The 21612-nt window shown below is 40.7% G+C and overlaps 2 protein-coding genes across 3 annotated transcripts in view; one reads left to right on the top strand and one right to left on the bottom strand.

Annotated features, from left to right (window-relative positions):
* Positions 1-1057: 1057 nt before the first annotated feature.
* On the bottom strand, positions 1058-12867 carry slc25a16 (solute carrier family 25 member 16). Its single transcript, XM_068327177.1, has 10 exons — positions 12653-12867; positions 10813-10935; positions 7816-7908; positions 7594-7727; positions 7445-7508; positions 7185-7306; positions 6965-7031; positions 6675-6837; positions 6491-6559; positions 1058-4550 (listed from the first exon to the last, which is right to left on the bottom strand). The coding sequence occupies exons 2-10, from the start codon at positions 10901-10903 to the stop codon at positions 4394-4396; spliced, it is 960 nt and encodes a 319-aa protein (XP_068183278.1). The 5' UTR covers positions 10904-10935; positions 12653-12867; the 3' UTR covers positions 1058-4393.
* Positions 12868-15191: 2324 nt separating this feature from the next.
* Positions 15192-21612, top strand: part of tet1 (tet methylcytosine dioxygenase 1) — a 30218-nt gene continuing 23797 nt past the window's right edge. Inside the window, exons 1-2 of one of the 2 annotated variants that reach the window (XM_068327335.1) lie at positions 15192-15493; positions 15984-18255. In XM_068327335.1, coding sequence (XP_068183436.1) covers positions 16141-18255 — 2115 coding nt within the window. In that variant the 5' untranslated portion in view covers positions 15192-15493; positions 15984-16140. The other variant, XM_068327336.1, reaches the window with a different exon arrangement.

Below are 21612 nucleotides of genomic sequence, written 5' to 3'. Positions count from 1 at the left end.
CACCAAGAAATTGTGTCAACAGGCAGTGGAGGGAGGTGCAAGGTACTGAGGAGCTCATGTCCCTCGGTGAGATGAGCGGTCTCCACCCTCATATTGAAAGGAGACCAGACTATAATACATCACTGGTGTTTTGAGCATGGGCACAGAGAAAGGTGTGCAAGGCAATAGTATCAAATTCTTTGCCTTTGTCTGCAAGAGACAGGGTGGGTGGGGGATTGGGGGGTAATAAAATGAATTCTTGTGCTACAAATAGACAGACTGTTTTAATTTGATGAGTACAACTGTGCTCCTTCAGAAGATAAGGGTTCTCATCCTCCACCCCATCATCATCCTGTCGTTGCTCACCGTCTGCCATTAACTTCTATAGACGTCAATTCAAATCATAATGGTCAGCTGTGTATTTCAACAGGGAGGCCTGGAGGTCAGTCTGGTGGAGCTTGTCAGTGAAAACATCACGGCGCTGAACCTTCACCGTGGTGAGCGTCAGGGCAGGTCACAGCATGGCCATCAGTATTTAAGGTATTCCTCTCTTTTTATGACACAGGATAGTGTTGAGAGCAACGCTTCAGTCTGTCATCAGTAACATGAATCCCCCCAGTTAATTATTGTCACATCATTTTCATATCTTCAGCTCATCTGAAGAATCAGGCGAATTTGATTAATCCGATCCGGATTCATCAGATGAATGATTGTCGTCTGGATCAACTGGGAGCAGCAGAGCCTTGTTCCCTGATGTGCCATATCAGAGGTACCTGGACGAGCCTGGACAGGAAGCAATGCCTGGGGGAGGAGGAGAGGGAGCAGGTAGTGGGGGAGGAAGTTGTACATGTGGAGGTTGAGGGGGATGATCACTTAAAAGAAGCCCATTGTGTTCCAAGAGCAACATGTGACACGAACCCAGATGTCAAGATGGCACAAACTGGAACTCCTGATGCCACCAGCGTCTATTTGTTTATATTGTTTACATTTATATTTGTGAATAAATTATTTTGCCCTCTAAAGCCTTCTTTTCAGTGTTGTTTTTGTTATTTTATAGAAGGAAACCACTGTTGAGATGTTTGAGGTGTCATTAAAGCTGAAAGTATTAGCATCAAATCGCCGTCCTCCTTGACCTGCCTCTGTGCACAAAAAAAGCTTGTTTTTGGGGGGGTTATAAAAAAGGTGTTTTTCCTGAAACCAATGTTCTACTGCTGATTACTAAAAAACCCAAAAGGCTAGAAAAATTTTTCCTGATAAAAGAAGAGAGTCTGCACTTTCTTTTGATAGTTTCACTGTGTACATAGTCATAGAACTCAATATTCGGTAGGCCTTGAAATATCAGTCAAAATGCTCCAAAACGCTGGCAGTATATCAGGAACTCTGACAATGGCTGGCAGTCAATGATTAATATTGCAGTACAGAAAGCAACTAATAAAAAAAAAAAAAAAAAAGGCTGTAAGTTGGCTTTCAATGGGCATTCAAAGGAAGAAGTCAGCACAATGGCATCCGGAAACTCTGGTTTATTTTCCAAACATAAATCATTCCTTGAAATTTGTTTCATCCCAGCGATCAGCCACACACCCCAGAAGTGGCTCCAAGGGGCCCCGCCCCTCAGCTTGACAACCATGAGGATAACTGGAAGATTTGGCAATGAAACACACTGAGGAACATGCAAAGCAAACACATCTCGCATTACACATTAGAAGACATTGTAGCTCATGACATTAACATTGATCAACAGCAGGCAGTGAATTCCAGGACATTTGACATAAAACGAATGCATCATGTAGTCCTGCTGGCTCAACCCAAACCATCAGTGTTAACGGTGAAAGACTACATATTCAAATGATGCAGTAAGTAAAAAAAAAAAAAAAAGCAGCAACAGAATGAGTGTTGCCATAAAAACAGAAATGCTGCAGAAACAGATTGTTTCACAAACTGTAATGTGAACAATGTGGCACAGCTAAATTAATTATTACACATATCGCATTTAATAATTGATTATTAATTGCACCAGAAAAGTTTATCTTTTTTAGAGCAGCTGTGATTTCCAAGTTGTGGTTTCATCATTTGGGTAAATATCTGATAAAGTTTCCAATCATGTCAGATGTGTCCAAACATATATGCATGAAGTTTTATCAGTTTGGTAACTTTTAGCAGTCTGGATATGAGGACCACCATCTGAGGCTCATTCTGGTGGACGAAGCAGGTTTATTTAAAATACAATAGCTTGTTTGTTCTTGTCGTGGTCAAATTATTGGTTTAAGCATTTCAAACAATGAATTAAAATGTATACAGTATATAAAAAATTAAAAATCAGAAAAAATATTCTAAAAAGTGGGTCAGTGGTCAAAACATAGTACAGCACAAGAGTACAAAACTGACATAATGTTCAATGTAAATAGCACGGCATCGTAAATGTAGCTCTACTTCACTATTACTATTGAACAATCTGAAAAGACATCGCTGAGCAGCACCAGTACAAGTCGAAATGGAACACCACCCTCCAAACACACCATCGGGCGGATGTAATCAAGGACAGACTGCAAGGTGAGAGCCGATGCAAAACTAGGACTCTTTGCTTGATGGTGGAAAATGCCCCGGTGTCTATAAACATGAGGAAGTGTTTGAACTCCGGAGCTTATTTGCTATTAGCATTGTTGAAAATAAGACTTGAACTGAAATAAAAATAACTCTTATTTGCATCCCTATTTCAAAATCCAAAATCTACTTGACACAATCTTTATAAATTACATAAATGCTTTTCAAGCCTGACACAAATAACCGAGCCCGGTACCCTACGACTGCTGACACGTCTGGTGTCCTTCCATCTATTCCTTCACATTTCAGCCACGTTCAGACTATTTCATGTTGACATGTATATTTGTACCAACTTATTAAATAAAGAGTGACGGAACCCAAATTAAGGTGTAGATTTGCCAAAAAACAGTACAACACTGTAAACTGCATGAGGTAGCATTTATTCTATTGTTATGGTGATTTAGTTCTACAGTCTTTTAAGCTCTATGCTGTCCAAACTGTGGACAGCCAAATAACTGCCATATTTATGTTAGTGTTCAAATCAGACAGTGTAGCTTTTCAGTCAGCCACAAACCAAAAAGGTTCATAATTATTGTTCTAAATTGTCTTCTTTTTTTTGCAATTCCATTGCATTCATGTATATTGATCTAAAAACGGATGCATCAGCAGAAGTTTGTGGATATTCATAGCTACAAAACATAGTTGTTATTCCACTGAAATTAAGACACTGAATGCACAAGAAGGCAAAAGACCAACAGCTGACGCTCAGGCAAACTTTGGCAGTGACTTGAAGGCTTGCGACAGCAAGGTTAAAGACAAATACCACCTTCTCTCTGAAAATAACGTTCAGTCTCCTCTGTTGCCAGCCTACTATGACTAAGCAACACATAAAACCTTATTCTAAATTGACTTGTATTTGATAAGACATGTATGGAATTTTAAAAAAGTTGTGACGAGCCTGATGGTAAACAATTCCATAGATGGTCACTGCTGCCACCTAGTGGTGACATCTGCGATTAATAAATAAAAGGGAACAGTGCAAATTTCTCCTGAGTTCCATTTCAGATCTGCTCCTTGTGTCAGATCGCTGAAATCTTAAACACATTTTATACGTCAAAATCTCTTTCTGATCACAGTTGAACACAACAATCAACAGAACCAAATGATAAACATCTGAATGCACATAGACCACCATAACACAAAGATTTTTCTGCAACTAAAAAAATCACATGCTGCTTCAATTTGTCCAATTTTAAAATACATGTATATGAACAATTTGTCGATTTTAGATTTGTGAAGAGGACGAGAGCAAAAGCACCCGAAGAGCAATTTCTTTGTTACTACTATGTGTATTAAAAAAATAACCACGCGTTGAGAGAACAAATATTATAAGTCATCCAGATTGTTTAAAGCCCCCATTCACCAGTCGCTAAAATGATTTGAGAAAAACTGTTGATTTATGATGATCTTTGCGTCTAAAAGAGACAAACAGGGACAGTGAGCTTGAGAGACATCTGCAAACACTGCATGAATGGCGTGAGCTTACATGTCAAAATCACTCTGCCCAAAGCCATCCACCTGATGTGGTCTCAAACAGAAGCCAGAACTCATGGCTAAATCCTGTGTTTAGATGTGGAGAATCGCCAAACACAAAGTAAATGGGAATGAAAAGACAAAACTTCTCTCGGTCTATAGTTTCCCTTTTCAGTGTTGATTGACTTTGTGAACTCGGGGGAGAGGCGAATTCCACATCCTTTAAAACAAAACAAATGAGCTTCAGAGCATCCTCCAGAGGAAGCATCGATGTGAAGCAACTGAAGATTCGGAGTGTAGAAGTCCAGGTACAGGCTTAAGGAGGAGCTACACACACAGACTAGTTCAAGTACAGAACCTGCTTCATGAACTCATAGGTGGTGAAGGCTACAGCCTGTGAGGGGACGCAGCGGATGTAGTTGAGAGAAAGGCCTCGGTACAATCCCTTCTTGACCCCGTATTCCTTGTAGACGTATGTCAGGGTCTTTCTTAGAGATCTGTTCAGGTGGAAGACAAGAAATCACTGTTTTAACGGTATAGAAAAAACAATATCCACACTGCTGTACATGTTTTGTGCATTCATGTTATGAGTTGATATATATTTTGTGAGCTAACAAATGCATATTTTTTCGAGTTACACTCTATCTGTTTGTTGCAATGAACTCTTGTCTGGTTTGCTGTATTTTTCCATTTTAACAAAGAGCCCCATTAACTGTAGAATTTTCTCTCTGGTTTCAAGCAAGCATCTCGTTTGAGGTTTCAGCCAACAAGCTCATTTTGTAAACAACCCGCCTGATTAAAAAACGCACTCACAATTTCCACAGAGCAGGCGGAAGCGTTGATTAACTTTGAAGCTAGATGAACAATTAATAAATGAGTTAGTCAATAGACATAGAAATAGAAATGGAAAGCCTTTATTGTCACCATACATGGTACAATGAGATTTGGGCAACTCCTTACAGTGCAATGCTGTGCAATCAATGCTGTGCAATGCTGTGCTGTCAGAGCCGTCTGTATTATTATCCTTAATGCTACAGTGCAACCTTACAAACCGGTCCACAAAAAAACACAACACTGATTCTGTTAGCCTACCTGTGCTACAGGGGATTTTGCACACTCAATAGGCGATTTATGCCTGTCACGATGTTACGTCATCTGATTGCTTCTTAATTTATAGTAACTATGTTGAGCAAAAAAAAGAAAGTGGTCGAATATTTTTAATTTTTAATTTAATTTTTAATTTAATTTAATTTAATATGTGCAACGGCGGCCGTGGCTCAGTGGTATCGCGGGTCAATGATTCAAGATCGGCGGTTCGATTCCCGCTTCCGCCGAGTCATTTGTCGTTGTGTCTTTGGGCAAGACACTTGACCCTCCTTGCCTCCAGTGGGGCACTTGCTGGTGTGTGAATGTGTGTGATTGTTCCGGTGGCCGTAGGCGCAGATTGGCAGTCACGCCTCCGTCAGTCTGCCCCAGGGCAGCTGTGGATACACACGTAGTCTACCATCACCAAGTATGAATGAGGAGTGAATGAATAATGGATCCAAATTAAAGGGTCTTTGAGTGTCCAGAAAAGCGCTATATAAATCTAATCCATTATTATAATTATTATTAACGTGAATTTACATGTACCGTATAACGGAACATGATGGGAGTCGGCGTTCTGCATGATTTGCAATGTCAAGTTGAGCAACTCTAGTCTCACACTGGAAAAGTAAAGGAACACTTCCTCCAGCTGCATGGAAAACAACAGAAACAGACTTTGCTGTGAAAATGACATCAGAGTAACACTTGCCAAGGTGAAGCCACGCATATCTGAACTGGTCTCTCAATAACAACAGCAGAAGTCACTGATTTGCAGGTAGGTCAATTCATGTGAGTTCATGCACTGTCTTGGTTTTGTTCTTTGAAAAAGGTGACATTAATGCACAATTCATTAATACACCAGTAAAACATATACTTACGCCTTAAATTTTTTTTTTTTAAATTTTTTAATTACTAAAGAAGGGCTCAATGAGTGAGCATATGAAACCGTCAGGGTTTGGTACCTCCAACAAGGTTAAGAACCACTGCTTTAAAGTGAAGATAAGCATCACAGGCATAAAAATACAACATCCAGGTCCTACTTTGAAAACAGGCTGGTAGCATATTTCTTTTCTGTTTCAAATCAGATCAGATGCCCTTTTTACAATACCATACAAGCCTGCTGCGTGTTCCTATTATCAGCTAGGGGTAAATTTGACTGAATGTGACAGAACAAGACTGAGTCTCTAGCTGAAAAACTTCATTTGAAGGGTTAGATGACCTCCACCCCTTTGATCTCCTTACCCGACCTAATGGAATACGCAAGATATAGGGCTGAAAAGGAGATTTGGAATTGGGATATTATTTTGGGAGACATCTGCTACAACAGAATGAAGTGTTGGAACACACTTACGTGCATTTGTGATGGTCAGGAAGCACCACTCCCAGCTGCATTCTTCTTCTGGCCACATCCAATGGGTACCTGGTGAGAGGAAGCACCATGTGCTCTATCAGTCACCAATCAGTTATAATCAATACTTCATCATTTATGAGACTCTTGAGCTTGAGACTGGTCGTGTTAGTCTGGGGGTACATACGATATCGTCTGAGCGACGGCGCCTGCAACCCCTCCACAAAGGAGGTTAACTTGAGGTTTCAGGACGAGGACATCAGGGTTGTCTGAGGAGGGTCGGCCCAGCAGCTCCGGAAAATGTTTCAATCCGAGGCTCTTCAGAGTGCCAAATGTGAAGAAGGAGAAACCTGGAGGATAAAAACCGGTGGATGATAAAGAGTTGAGCTACAGCAACGCAAACATTTCTTCTACGAGTTTCCAGTAATCTGGAACTAAAGGCAATACAAACAGCATTTGTTCACATTTAATAGTCACCTGCATAAGGAGCCATTCCAATCAGTGTTGGAGTCAGCCCCCTGTAGAAGCCCAAAACGCCCCCCTCCTTATCAAGAAAAGGAAAGCGGGTATGACTGAATGAAGCAGGTAAACTATACACAAGTGACAACACTGACCAAAATAAAAGCTCATTTGTTTTTCATGAGTTTTAATCAAAGGCTACGACATTTATGATGACAGCGTTTGTTCATTTGTTTACCTTAAGGTAGATGGTGTGGAAGGCATTGATAATCCCGGTGTATCGACTGTCTCCTGTTACCTGGAAGGCCAGTCTGGCTCGGACCACATCCAGAGGGTAGGTGCATATCACTGCAGTCATCCCTGATGGGATAAAGACACGACAGCGTACACAATGTTTGTGACTGCACTATAATTTGACACGATTTGCAACAATGATTGATCTTTTCATTTTTTTATGCAAGACAATACTGATACGGATCAGCGGGGACAATAATTTACCTGCCATAGATCCTGCCACAAGCCGGTGAATGTGTCCTGAGATCCCGATCCGGTTACTTAGCAACTATAAAGGAAATGTCATCAGCAGGGAAGAAGCAAAGGTTGGAATTCTCACCAGTAAAAAACATTTTGATAAAGTAGTACTGTACCTTTTTATAACTGTCAAAAGCCATAAACTGGATGGCTCCATAGGGAAATATCCTGACCATCATCGCCCCGTTGCCCTTGTACAAACCCCAGAAGCCTTCTTTCTGTGGCACAGCTTTCAGCGTGGCAAACACACCTGCAAATATACACAGGTGGTTTCAGTCCTGCGGCCCAGACGTGTGACAACACACACTTACAGTGGAATCCATGTGTGACTGTTCTACCTAGATGTTTGTAGTGTGGGTTCTGGGCCTGAAGAAGAATCTTGACTCTGTCCAGAGGGGCGATGGTGGTCTTGGCGCAACATCCTGCTACACCTAAAAAAACACAACAAAGACACATGGCAACAACATGCTTATAATTAAACATTTAATGCCTGTTACGTATAATGTCATAGCATTGTTAAAACCAAGATGGCCTCCCAGAGGTAAACTATGAGTACGCTGCCCGTTCTTCATTAGCAGGACCATCAGTGGAGCACCAATTCACATCAAAACACCTTCTTCCAAGTAATAACCAACTGGAACTTTAAAAATTTCACAATCAGGAAGAGCTTTCATTCAGCCATTTCTGGATCTACACTTTGTTCCATGATCAACTACTTTCTTGACAAAAACTTCCCTTCAACGATCAGACAGCTTTTTAGCACCATCAGGCCACGCTAGCTCACTTGAGCCAGAGTCAACATGTCTTTTCTTTTGAAGCATTTCACAACGGCAGTCAGTCAGGTCTTTTTCCTTCTTTCTTTTGATAAACATAAACTCAGAGAGAACATGACCTGGTTTCCTCCTGTGATGACTTACAGGACCCTTCAGCACTTCTTTTCTAGTATCATTATTTATGTTCTTAAAATCAACCCTTTTCTCCTTAACATTTCTCATGTCAAATTTAGTTTACCACTGCTCAGTTTACAGGGTTATGGCTTATCATAAAACACAAACTTGTGTTTTCTGATATGTGAATTCTCACCTTCTGGTTTAGCATCTTCTTTGAAGGTTGACATCTCTCTCTCAAGATATGACTCAATGTCATCTTTAACGCACTGCTTAAATTCTTCCACCAACACCAAATATTTCAACTTCTTAAAGTCACGGTCAGTCAGTCATTCACAGCTTCTGATGGACATCAATGCTCCAAATACACTTCTTTATCATGGACAAACTCAACATAACTCAGGTCTTCTATTTTCCTGAGTCCTTGACATTTTTGCCTGCCAGTTTTTAGAACCAACTCATTTGCCTTTCATCATATTTTGAGGCATGTTCTCCTGAGATAAAGCGGAATAAAGCTTTTTGGGCCTTTCCTTTCATGGTAATTTGCAGCAATAAGACCAATGTTCTTTCAGCCACTTAAAATTGTAAAATTGTAACCTTAATCCAACCTCCAATTCAACACAAAGAGGAACCGATCATTCTTTAACTAGCACAGGAACTACTGTATTCACGGATTCTCTTTGTAGTTTCTCCAAGTTTCTGTTGTTCCAGCCTCTCATCCCTTTCCAGTTTCTCATTTTCCATCCTTTCTTCTCTTTCTATTCATAGTTTTTCCAGTTAAAAAACAGTCTGACTTCTTCCCTTTCCTCAACCTCCAATACGAGCAGCTGAATTGTCAATTCAAAATCAGAAGCAGCTTCCATCTCATGTTCCTCACCAGATCCTCCGACCTGAACCTAATCATCACGAGAACTTAGCTTCCTCATTATAACAGAGTACTAGCATTAATAATCTTTTCTGTGTAACCAGGATTCACTTCTACAAGGTGACTTAGTGACTCGGAAACTTCAAGCAGTTTTTCGGAAAATTTTAAAACCTTTAACATTGGTGACTCCAAAAACTTTTGATGGAGTAGACATATTTGAGAAAGAAAAATAACCAACATGAACTACAGTATAACTATACAAGCAGCACCTACATCAGAAGTGAGATAAAGGAGAGAAAGAAATATGTCACAGTTCTGTTATCCCGGATGAACTCCAATTTGTTACGTAAAACATCAGAGTAACACAGTTTCCAGGAGGTGAAGATGAAACAACATGACAGATACGTGCTTTAAATTCTGTCAACCTGGAATTCAGATTGTCATTCCGTTATTTTCCGCTGCCCAGTATGCCCCCCCCTCCCCAAACACACACACAGGAACACACACACACACACACACACACACACACACACACACACACACACTGCATAACAGAAGAAAATCAAAAAGTACTAAATACCAAAAAGAATAAAACAAGAAGAAAAACTTTATTTCCAAGCTGTTTTAGGCAGGCAGCGATGCATTCAGAGTTCAGCTTTGCTGGGCGTGTTCCCACACCCCAATCAAATTGAGCCTTATGTCCAATAAAAATTACCTGGCATACCCAAAACAATAAATATAGTGAGATATACAGCAAGATCAATAATAATAACTCTGTCCATTACACACCACAGAGTGATTGGTTTACTTCCTTTCAGTTTATTGGGGGGGAAGATGATTATGAAACGGGGGTTCATTTACAAAACAGTTACAACCTATGATTTGAAGAAATGATGACTAACTACTAGCTAAAAACTGTGACACAAATGCAGGTGAATGACACCAGGTGGCAAAAATATATTTTTTGTAAGCCATACCAATTTTATTTTTTTTCCAAAGGTAGCTCATGATTACTAATTAATGTGGTATTAAAGCCCACATGGCATGGGACTCTACTAATCATGAGTTTATCAAGCCACTCATTGGTATGTTATTGTTTTTATCTTTTTCCTTAAGCCTCTTTATTGATCTCTGAGAGGAAATTATATTTCTGTTTCACAGAGAGGCCAGACATCAGTCAGAGGAGTGGAAGACAGACAGCGGCTTGCTAAAGTGCAGGCTAACAATTGGTTAGTGTTAATGAGAAAAAAAGTGGAGGAAAAAAGGAAGATACATTGAAAAAAGAGATAGAAAATTTCCTGGAGACATGCTTTCATTTTTGTGATCTCAGATGAAATGATAACTGATGGTTGTACAGTGTTTCAGCAATATCTGATTTACACTTGTTTCCGAATAAGGGATGCTATTTGAAAACAAGTCAGTTTAGGGTCAAAAATAAGGAGACCAAAAAGCAAAAGCAAGACTTTCTATGATAAGAAGATGCAGTCTCGCATCTAAAAACAAATAAATTATTTTTCTCCTATGAAATTAGACTTCAATAAAACAACTGAAGCGCTGAAACCGATCTTACAAACTGATCGTACCTCCAGCTACAAACGATCTGAGCCAGTAGTAGTCCCTGCTGATAGGGGCGCTGCTGATGGCAGGAGGTGTGGAAACAGCCTCTGATGTCATCCTTCCTGCTCAGGCATCCGGTGTATCCATGGCTGCAAAAACAGTGTAAAAGCACGTGTTTGTGAGAATGTGGGTAAAAACAACTGCCTTATTCTGGAAAATACAAATGGAAAAAAAATTACTGAACCATCATGGTGTTCACTTACTGGCAAAAGACTATCCAACGTCCATTTGAAAAAAAACAAAACACAAGAACAGTTTAAAGGGCAGTGGTTCTGCTATGCTTAAGGCTAATGGTGTTTGCTCGTTTAAAAAAGGTCATAGCAGGCTGTCCTGCTATGAGGCTGTCCATAAACACAGTTGTGCACCAAAGTGAAGACTTGTCTGCTAGAAAACCATAGTCACATAAAAGCCTGTGCTTTTGAAGTTTTCTGCACTGCGTGTGACGAAAGTCACACACACCACAAGCACTGCAGAGCTGTCCATTTTCTGTGAAGAATTGAGAAAAACCTTTGCTTTACAAAGGAGCTGTTTGATTTCAGTAATCTAAAGGACACGGCAAGATGTGGAAGAGAGTACAGTATTTTCCGCACTATAAGGCGCACCTAAAAACCTTAAATTTTCTCAATTTCTTATAATCCAATGTGCCTTATATTTGAAAAAAGGTTTTAAAATAGACCATTCATTGAAGATGAGTTCTCAGATGCATTTTATAATCCAGTGCGCCTTATGTAAGACTTTTTTTTTTTTGAGTAGGCCATTCATTGAAGGTGCGCCTTATAATCCAGTGCGCCTCATGGTGCAGAAAATACTGTACACAATTATAACGTATCAAGCTGCAGTTTGAGGAAAGCACAACATCAGCTTCTCTCCCAACCTGATTTGTATCAAAGCTTGCAAAAAGAACAACGTGTCTGTTCAGTTTAACATACATATAAGAGCAAACATTTTCTTGGACATCGCTGTACAAAACCAGACTGGAAACCAAAATGACTGACATTCATCTCTGTGATGTCCTTTGAAACTCAGACACCAACATGACTCCAGACCTGTCAGCCATCCCTCAGTGCAAAGAGCAGCATCACTCTTCCCATCATAAGAGACAAAAATATATTACTAATTCATACAACAGCCCAAATACTACTACAAAGCTGATTTTCTAACAAATTTTATTTGATATGTTGATAATACCAATAACGTATTTGCATAACTTAAATATACTCCCTTATCCCCTTATATTCACTCTTATAAAGAGTGGTTCCCATTATAAGAACCAATCTGACGCTGCTATATTTAGAATGTGCGGAAAAGTCTTCAATCAACAAAATAAATGAAAATCCATGAATGGAAAGTTGTGAAGTACGCCCTTTTCTTTTTGATTTAAGAATATATCATCAGGAATAACTGATGTACATTTGACTGATTCTGTTCATGTGAGTTGACGTGTTTTATTGCGGATGTGGTCCTCAGTGGAAACAATTTAGAAGCTCCTGATGTGTAAACACCTGCAGCTCTCTGTCGTGTCTCTTTACCGAGACAGGAGCACGTGTCAATGACAGAATGCTTCAGGTGCGTCTCTGATGATCGTCATTGGAGTGTTGGCCTCGGAAACGTTTATATCATCAAATCCGGCCCTACTTACAAAAACGTTGGACACCCCTGCCTTAGAAAAACACAGACCGTCTGACGTATGATTGATGAGTAATGATTTGCCATTAAATCGATGACCCCAACAACAGTGGTCGGCACTATACACACTGAATAACTGTAGAACTACATTCCGGATCTCTGTAAACACGGGATACTCACAAGAATGTCAGACGTGTTTCTCCTTCGCCGTGTGGCCAACTTGTCTCGTTTTCTTATTTCCTCAGGACACTTCCGGCTGCTAGGCGTCGCGGCATCATGACACCAGCTGGTTTCCACCGATAGAGTCCTCCTTCACTCACCCTGTTCAACGGTTTCACAGATATGAGGCTCAGATTTAATCTGAAGCGTGTCCACAACGTCGTGTCCTTGGCAGTTGGCACGACAGGCTGATGAGTCTGACAGAAAATAGTCGCAGACTTATGACGTCACGTTGGTGGTAAAGGGTGGGTGTGGTTTCTAACGCTTTTAGAAAGAGATAATACGTACTGTACAATGTACAGTACTATCAATCAGCTTTATTTATTTAGCTGAAGGAAATATAAAATAAATTAACAGTGGATTTATACGGCATTTAAAAACCTTTGTTTATCAATACTTCCGTCAATTTGCCTTTCCCCCTAGGCTAAAAATATTTTTGCTCATTTCATCTAATTTCCTTGCCTGAGTTTATTCAATAAATTTCCTTATTCGCTTGGTTTATGCAAATTTTTATTCATTACTGCACTTTTGTTTGTCAATTTACTATGATAAAGATTCCTATGTGCTAATTCAATCTGCTCAATGTTGCATACTATCAAGTTTCAAATGTTTTTTTTTTATCCAATGTTTTTTTTCTAATGCTGCTCAAAGATGAATAATGTAGTGCAAATTTTCCTATGATGAGTAAATTTACAACAAAATCTGAAATACAACTTGGATCCAGGTCAGACTTTGACATGTTCTAAATCTTATATGATGTTTTTCTGCTAGTTTTATCCAACAACACATGTGGATCATTAAAATGGTTGTCCTCATTGCTCTCTGAAAGTGAGTGGAGAAAAAAAACATGGATCTATATATTTTTGTGAATCTACTCTAATCTCATGACGGCAACCCCACAGTGGTAAAGAAAATTGCAAAACATTCATTGATCCGTCAGTTTATCTGGGCCTCTTTTGGGCCGGTTCATTATCAAATTAGCATGGCACTCCATGGTGTGGATATACCTACAACAAAGCCAACATTCCCTTGATATAATCAGTGTCATAGAAACCCATTGGAATCAAGTGCACACCAGTGCAGATATGTTTCTGTACAGGAAATAAGAAAACACAACTCTGTGATTACATTGACATAATCACTGAGCCAGTGATATAATTACTGTATATTTATATATTATAAATATATAATTATATTTATATATTATATTGGGGCGACTGTGATTCAGTGGTAGAGCGGGCGTCCTATGATCACCGCATCGGCGGCTCGATTCCCGCTCCCGCCCAGCCATCCTCAGAGTGTGACAAGCTGCTCAATTGGGTGCACCGCAATTGAGTCGCTGCCCGTCACTCTGTCTCCCCCTGTGCTGTACCAATGGCATGCTTACAGGCCCCTAGTGTGTTGTGGGTTTCTTTCAGGGACCTGTACACAATTTTGTATGCATGTCTAACACGCATATGTATCGCACAATAAAGTCGAGTTTCTTCTTCTTAAATGTGGTTGATCCAGATTTTTATTTAAATCTCTATTAAATGGCACATACTCCACAACCCATATGCCACAGATACCTCCTGAATTATGCCAAATAGTTTGAATCAACAGCTAGGCCTTACTCACTTATAAATAGGAGAAAGTAGTAAAAAAATTAAAAAGGAGATGTAATAACATTGTAGTGAATTGATAATTAGCAAACACAGCACAACTTCTAAATTACAAATTCCTCAAAACAAAAGCGATGAACATTTTTCTGTTAGTTTTCAGGTCTTAAGTTTTATATTTGTTTCATCTTATTTTATTTGACCTCTGTATTCATTGTGTTTTTGTACTTCTTGTATCAGAATGTAGCAGGTATATTAAGTGTACATGCCATGAAGGACAGTACAGCACTTAGATGAGGGCCACTCATTCATCTCTCACCTTTTACATTTAAGCATACCTCCAAAACTGATCAATATATTTTCATGAAACTTTCTATGCAGAATAATAAAGTGCTGAAGAGCCGTTCCCCGCTTTCTATGCCATTATCTCATCTGTATTTTCATTTCTATCTGTTCAATGTTGAAATAAGATCGTACCACCAATTTGACTTCAGATGACAGATTCTAACAAATCGTTCAAAATATTTCTAGAGAAACCATATCTACACATCTTTTTATCCTAGAGTGATTCCTTTTGACATTTATCCAACTGTTATGATTTTATTATTTTTAAAAACTGCATTATTTTTTTTATTATTATTCCACTATGTAACAAGAAATGCAAGTCAGGGACATCTCTACTGATTTATCCATATCTTCAAAGAAATGCACCAGTGGTGGGGTTCATAATTATTTAATCATATATAATATATATACACTGTATTAACTAAAATAAAATTCTCTATGATTGCACTTGTTTTAGAGATGTGGCATAAAGGATTACTCCGTTCCAGGTTTTGCGGTCCGCTCCTTCTCCAGCTCTGACTGCGAGGGTTTTGGCGAGTGCAGGCCGTAGGTCGCGTCTGGTGGAGGGACGGAGAGCGCGGGGGCTGCCCTGGATGGACTGACATAAGAGGGATTTGCATTTTAACGGGTGTCGTGCTCTTCAGAGTCTACACGGTGCACGTTCATACTAATGCTCTAAATGTCTGTCCACGGTGGTGCTTGCTTGCTCGGATCGTGTCAGTGTGTCCTCGTCGTGAGTGGAGTGGAGTGAACTTGCCAGGGAGTCTAAATTTGTCGAGGAGGGAAACCGATACAAGGTCTGACTGTCTCGCTGGATTGGAGTATTATTAGCTGTTCAGACAGTACAACTGTGTCTCTGGTATGTAAAGCATTTCTGTCGTAACCGTTTAAAAAAAAAAATCTCTAGGGCAACAAAACCGACGTATATCCACCCGGGGATTTAAATGGCAGCGGTCAAGTGCACGGAGAGCCGTCCACGGCGGCGGTGAAGCGTATTTACACGGTAATATCTCTCCTTCCGCCAGTCAGAAAGGCGAAAACAGGATCCGACCTCCGTCCACAGCCCACTCCCCAACATGCCTGCCCTTTAAACTGTGAGCTCTTAGTTATTTATTAGTCATTCTTCTGCTTTAGTTGAGCCAAATTGTTCTATTATTTGTAAGTGTCTCTTTATTGGTACTTACATGTTAGATATGTCAGGCGGGGCTGTAGTGTCAAAGTAGAGAATAATTTTATAGGTAGAGCTTCAATGGTCCTCTTGTTAGGCCTTGGATTGTTTGTGATTATTACACTGAAGATACAGTCAAATGTTTGCTATATTTAGATGATCTTCCTGTTTATTTTTATAGATCTTGCACAGAAAATCCCATGACTTCGACAGCACTATAATTTCCAAGAACTGGCAAAGCAAAGATTTTAAAAACTAAATTGTGCTCCAGCAAAAGATAGATATTGACCTGGCTCCCATGCTGGCTACCAGAAATACTAACCTCCACACCCTCAGCCATGCCTGCTACTACCAAATCCACCAGGAGACAGACACATGGACAGAGAAAAACAAGCCAGAAGGTGATCAGCACCAAGAGACAAACCTGTAACTCAAACAAACCCAGAGGAAGAGCAACGGAGAGGCTCCAGAAATCACTTGCAAAACCCAAAAGGTCAAGAACAAGGGCTCAGGCACGGTCAAGCCAAAGCCCTCGTGGAAGACGATCAACCAGTCAGGGTACTGAGAGGTCCCCAGGAACCGTTAACCAGGCCCGAAATGTAACAGGATCTGTGAGGCTTAGACGATCTAGAAATCCATCGGACCGCTGCAGGGAATTACAAGAACCCCTGGGGCGAAGGAAGTCCCTTCGGGGCACACAGGTGTCTGTTACTCCCTGCCAGCCTCCTTTACCTTGCAGAGCAGGGGGGAAGAGCAGGAAGGATGCGAGGAGAGGAGCACCATTAAAGCACATAAAAACAAGAAAGCAGTTATCAAGCACCAGCACCAAGGACTCAACTCCTGATGAAGAAAATGAGAATTTAGACCCTCATGAGACTGAAAAAATCCTTCCAGTTTCTCTAAAAACCAATTTCAAGGTTGCGGTGAGCATCAAAGATAAGGGTCTAGACATCAGCAATGCAGAAGAGGGCAGCCCACTCAAAGCAGATTCACCACCATGTAATGACACCCTGGAGGACTGTGTACAACACAGTTTTGACAGTACCATAATCCAGCAAGACAAGACTATCAATGCTAACACTGAAGGTGACCTGAGACATGTAATTGGGGCCTGTATGTGTGATGATGTTGACAGACAGCTAAAACTCTGCAGTGACAGAAGTAAAGATGGCCCCACTGAGCCATCTGTAAGCACCAGTTCACCAGGGACAATGGACAGCAGAGAGGCAAACGACAGTTTAACTCTCCTTGATAATAAGCTCGATCATATTGGTTGTGATAGTACGCAAGGTGGTGTGTCCACTGTCCAACCAGAGGAGGGGAAGGAGAATCCATCAGACATAAGAGTGATTGTTGTCTCTAAGAGAGAAGAAACAACAAATCATGAGAGAAGAGAGAGTTTAGAGGCAGAGAGGGCAATAGGAAAACAAAATGAGATTGTTGAAGAGATGGAGGGGATTGATGAGAGGATGGCCGATTGTGCGGAAGGACAAAAAGAGAAGGAGGATATTTCCAGGGATTTAGATGCTCATCCTCCAGGTCCACTTAACTCTAACTGTGGACTGACAGCACAGTCAGAATCACCTGCAATTGTCCCACCTATGTGCTGCCCAGCTACCTCAAATCCCACCAAAGCCTCCTCCACCTCACTTGAGCAAGACACTCAGAACCAGAGTGAGGCAGAACCAACTATTCATGGTGCTAAAACACAATCAACAGAATCTCCAGCCGCTCGTGATATTGCTCAGTGTCAGACTGTAGTAATGACAAGAAATACACCAGTTATCGTCTGCAGTGATTCTCTTAAACAGAGGAGCTGGAGGTATTTAAGTCAAGGGGAAATACAGCAGCAGCAAAGTCGAGGAATCCCTTCTCCTTCTCCTCAGCAAGAGAGACAAGCCTACGTACCAGGAGAGATTCAGACCAAAGATAGTGAATCCTATCAAGAACCGTTGGAGCACCACAGCCAGAAAGAGATACCCTCGCTGTCATTGCTGAACAGAGATGATCTCGCAGCTGAGTGTGAACCAAGCATCAGCGAGCGTAGTGTTGTGGAAACGGTGCAGGAGCACGACCCAGTGCCAAATATCTCGACTCCCTCTCTGGACGGTAACTCCTCCTTCTCATTTGGCTCAGAAAGCACTCGCTCCTCTTTGTCTTTTGACACTGAATCAGAGACCGGGTATGGAGACTCCAGTGTCTCTGTTCTATCTGGATCCTTAAGGCCAGATGTAACTAGCTTGTCTTCCTGGACTACACAAAAATCACAGAAGAAAGAGAGGAAGAAACGCAGCAGGTGTGGGAAGTGTGAGCCATGTTTAAGGAAGGTCAGCTGTGGGCAGTGCAGTTGCTGTCTCAATCGCAGAATTGGCCACCAGATCTGTAAGATGAGGAAGTGCGTCGAACTTAAGCAAAAAAGACCTTCATCTCCTCTCATCATCTCTGCTGCACAGGTGAGAATGAAATTACACTGCATGCATCGTAATTGCACATAATGTCAACACATTACAGGGTAATTTATCGCTGTCGGATCTTCAGTTCTTTCCTGGAAGGAGTCAAATTTTCATAATGGTTACAGAGGGAATTCACCTTAAACTGATCTGAAGCATCTCAAAGAGTAGTGGTTAATGTTTGACAGTATTGCTTTTTCTGATCTCAGAAGTTGCAGATGGCTTTGGCAAATGGTTTCAACAAAAGCTTCACATTTGAGTTTGCGTGAAATGTTGGGGAACGCATCAAGTGAAAAAAAGATGTTCTGGTGTGTGTGTGTGTATGTGTGTGTGTGTGTGTGTGTGTGTGTGTGTGTGTGTGTGTGTGTACAGAGATCATAAGTGGTAATCAATTATGAATGCATGCATGACTTGTGTGTGACGATGCCGTATGGTAGAGAGGAAGACACTACCACATGACTAGCAGCAGCTTAGCATGTGGTTTTACTATGTGCGTGCGTGTGTGTGTGTGTGTGTGTGTGTGTGTGTGTGTGTGTGTGTGTGTGTCTGTAGTTGAGTATGAATATGTAATTAAATCCAATCAAAGTAAGATGCCTTTGCACAGCGCCAGTTAATAGGATGCTGAATGTATATTTTAGGGAACTGACCCAGTAATAACACACATTTGTTGAGAGGTATTCTTATCAGCTTTTAATATGTCAGTAATTAGTGAACCTAAACTGTAATGCAATTTTTTTGTTAACTTTTTGTACATAACCAAGAAAATGGCAGCAGTGACTTAACAATAACTGTAATTAAATTACAATGCATTAATATTGACAAAAAGAAGAGGCCAAATTGTTGTTTAAAAACTTAAAATATTACCACAGGCATTGCTGTGCATGTACCCCCCACCCCACCCCACCCAAATAATTAGGGTTTTCTTTGAATAATGTAATACTTGAAGAGGTGTTTGGTCAACTGCAAGAAAAAAGGAGAAAAAAAGAAAAGACTAAAAAATTTAAGTTGTATCCTCCCTTTCTTAACAGGAAACTTAAGAAAAAGAAACAGATGTAGTGCTGCAATTCGTAGTCAGCTGGAATCGGTGCACTTAAACGTGGATTTGCAGTTCATTGTCTGATTTATCCATCCTCAAAGACCTTATCATATTCATGAAGAAGTTCTTTGTAGGTCAAGCAAATATTCTCAGCTTCACAAAGTTATCCTAATATTGTAGGATATGCCATTGACTTATTAAGATGGTGTGTCATTGTACACACTCACTCTGGGCACCACTATCCAGACAAACATCAACAATGCTGCAAGTAATCATGACTTGATAATCATGATAAATGGAACCTGCAGAAACCTGTCCATGTGCCACCAGAATTTGTGATTTGATAACAACTCCTTCTTGAACTTGAGGCTCTTGCCACCCAAAGATGTGTGTGGCCCACCTAATCAAATTAAAGAAATTTATTCTGCCAATAAAAACAGTGGAGAGTATACCATTACCATTTCTGAATTCTTATTAGGAGAGCAGCCGACTACCCACTTCCAAAGATGACCTATCTGACTGCTGTAAAGACTATTACTTGATAACTAAATTGATGGCACTGCCCTACAGGAAGTGTATTCCTACTTCCTGTAATGAGGTGGACCAGCTACACCTTGATCATTCACCTTGATCATTCACTCTGTGCAGAGTTTGCCTGTTCTCCCTATGTCTGCGTGGGTTCTCTCCGGGTTCTCCGGCTAAATTATCTGTATCCGAATCTGTACTCTGAATGGGCGGTGCTTAAACCGGAAGTGGTTGTGGTTTAACAGGAAATGGGTGGGGCTTAAAACCTTACATTATTTTAAGTCTGAAATTTGATATGGATCGATGAGAAGTTGCTATATTTATTATTTATTTTAAAATTTAAAAGCAGATGAACCGGTCAGGAAAATGAATGAATGAACGATCATGAGTATTGGCGAGTTTTACTCGTATCGTGCTCATACTCCTCAAAAATGTTATTCGTACCCGATACTCATCTGAAACGAATACCACATTTATAAATGTGGTATTGGCCAATCAAGATTGTCATCACATTCATTCATTCATTTTCATGTACTGCCGCTGTATCCGCCTTAGCGTGTCACGGGGAGCTGGAGCCTATCCCAGCTGGCATAGGGCGTGAGGCGGGGGACACTCCGGGCACGACGCCAGTGCATCGCGGAGCCACATACAAAGACATAAACACACACACACACACACACACACACACACACACACACACACACACACACACACACACACACACACACACACACACACACACACACACTCCTACCGGCCAATTAACCTGAAGCGCATGCCTTTGGAGGTGGGAGGAAGCCGGAGAACCCGGAGAGAACACACTTGGACACAGGGAGAGCATGTGAACTCCGCACAGAGCGGGACTCGAACCCAGACCCACCGTGTTGTGAGGCGACAGTACTACCCACTGCGCCACCGTGCCGCCCTTGTCATCACATATTTTATGTATTTTTAAAAAGAAAATTTTTGATTAATAGTTGGCATGTAGACATTTGTGCTAGTAACTTTTATAATGATTCATCATGTGTTTATGTGCATTGCCTGTCCTACTGAGAGATTCGCATTTAGCCTCTAGGTGTTGAAGACAGTCAATCATCTTTAACCCAAAAGACTAAAATGGAGCTAAAAGGCTAGGTGATATTTAAAGAACTTAATAGAGAAGCATTGAAGTTATTCTTTTGGGATGTTGGCTGGACAAAGCAGTTATGATCAGGCCTTTCTTTTCTCTGTAACTTTGTTCTTCTGTAGGGACACATGGCTGACAGAAATGTTCTCAATCATTTTTGGTTCTTCTTTACAGCAGCTGGCTGCATAACTATGATAGCCCAGTAGTGTCCATGTGGCTGGGGGAGGGATCTATACGAACAACTGTGAGTCAGGGTCAATGTGGCTGTGTGGTATAGTGTGTGAAAGCATGCAGTCAAAACTTCAGATATGTTACAGTGGCAGCCTCAGAGGTGATTGTGTAGCACCTAAAGTACTAGTAGTTTGACCTCTGTGCACATGAAAAGAGGGCAAGATCAGACCAGGCAGAGCTTTATAAACATGTTATTTGAAATACCATCAAAAGTGGGTCAGTATGTGTGTGTGTGGGGGGAGCCAGTGGTATTTTCAAAATGAGCAGTGCATGCAAGGTGCTCTTATAGCACAGCAGAGGGTTCATTGGCATCAGTGTGAATCTATACTAACAGATCCGGTTCTTACTGTCCTATTTCTCTTCAGTGTTACCACATAGGTCTACACTTATGTAAAGCAATACTTAAAATTTGAGAACAGGTTTTGTTTAATTACATTTTAGT

This window comes from Antennarius striatus, chromosome 11 (assembly GCF_040054535.1).
Source record: "Antennarius striatus isolate MH-2024 chromosome 11, ASM4005453v1, whole genome shotgun sequence".
Lineage (NCBI taxonomy): Eukaryota > Metazoa > Chordata > Actinopteri > Lophiiformes > Antennariidae > Antennarius > Antennarius striatus.
The sequence above is the reverse complement of the archived record's forward strand: the minus strand, read 5'-3'. Positions and strand labels throughout refer to the sequence as shown.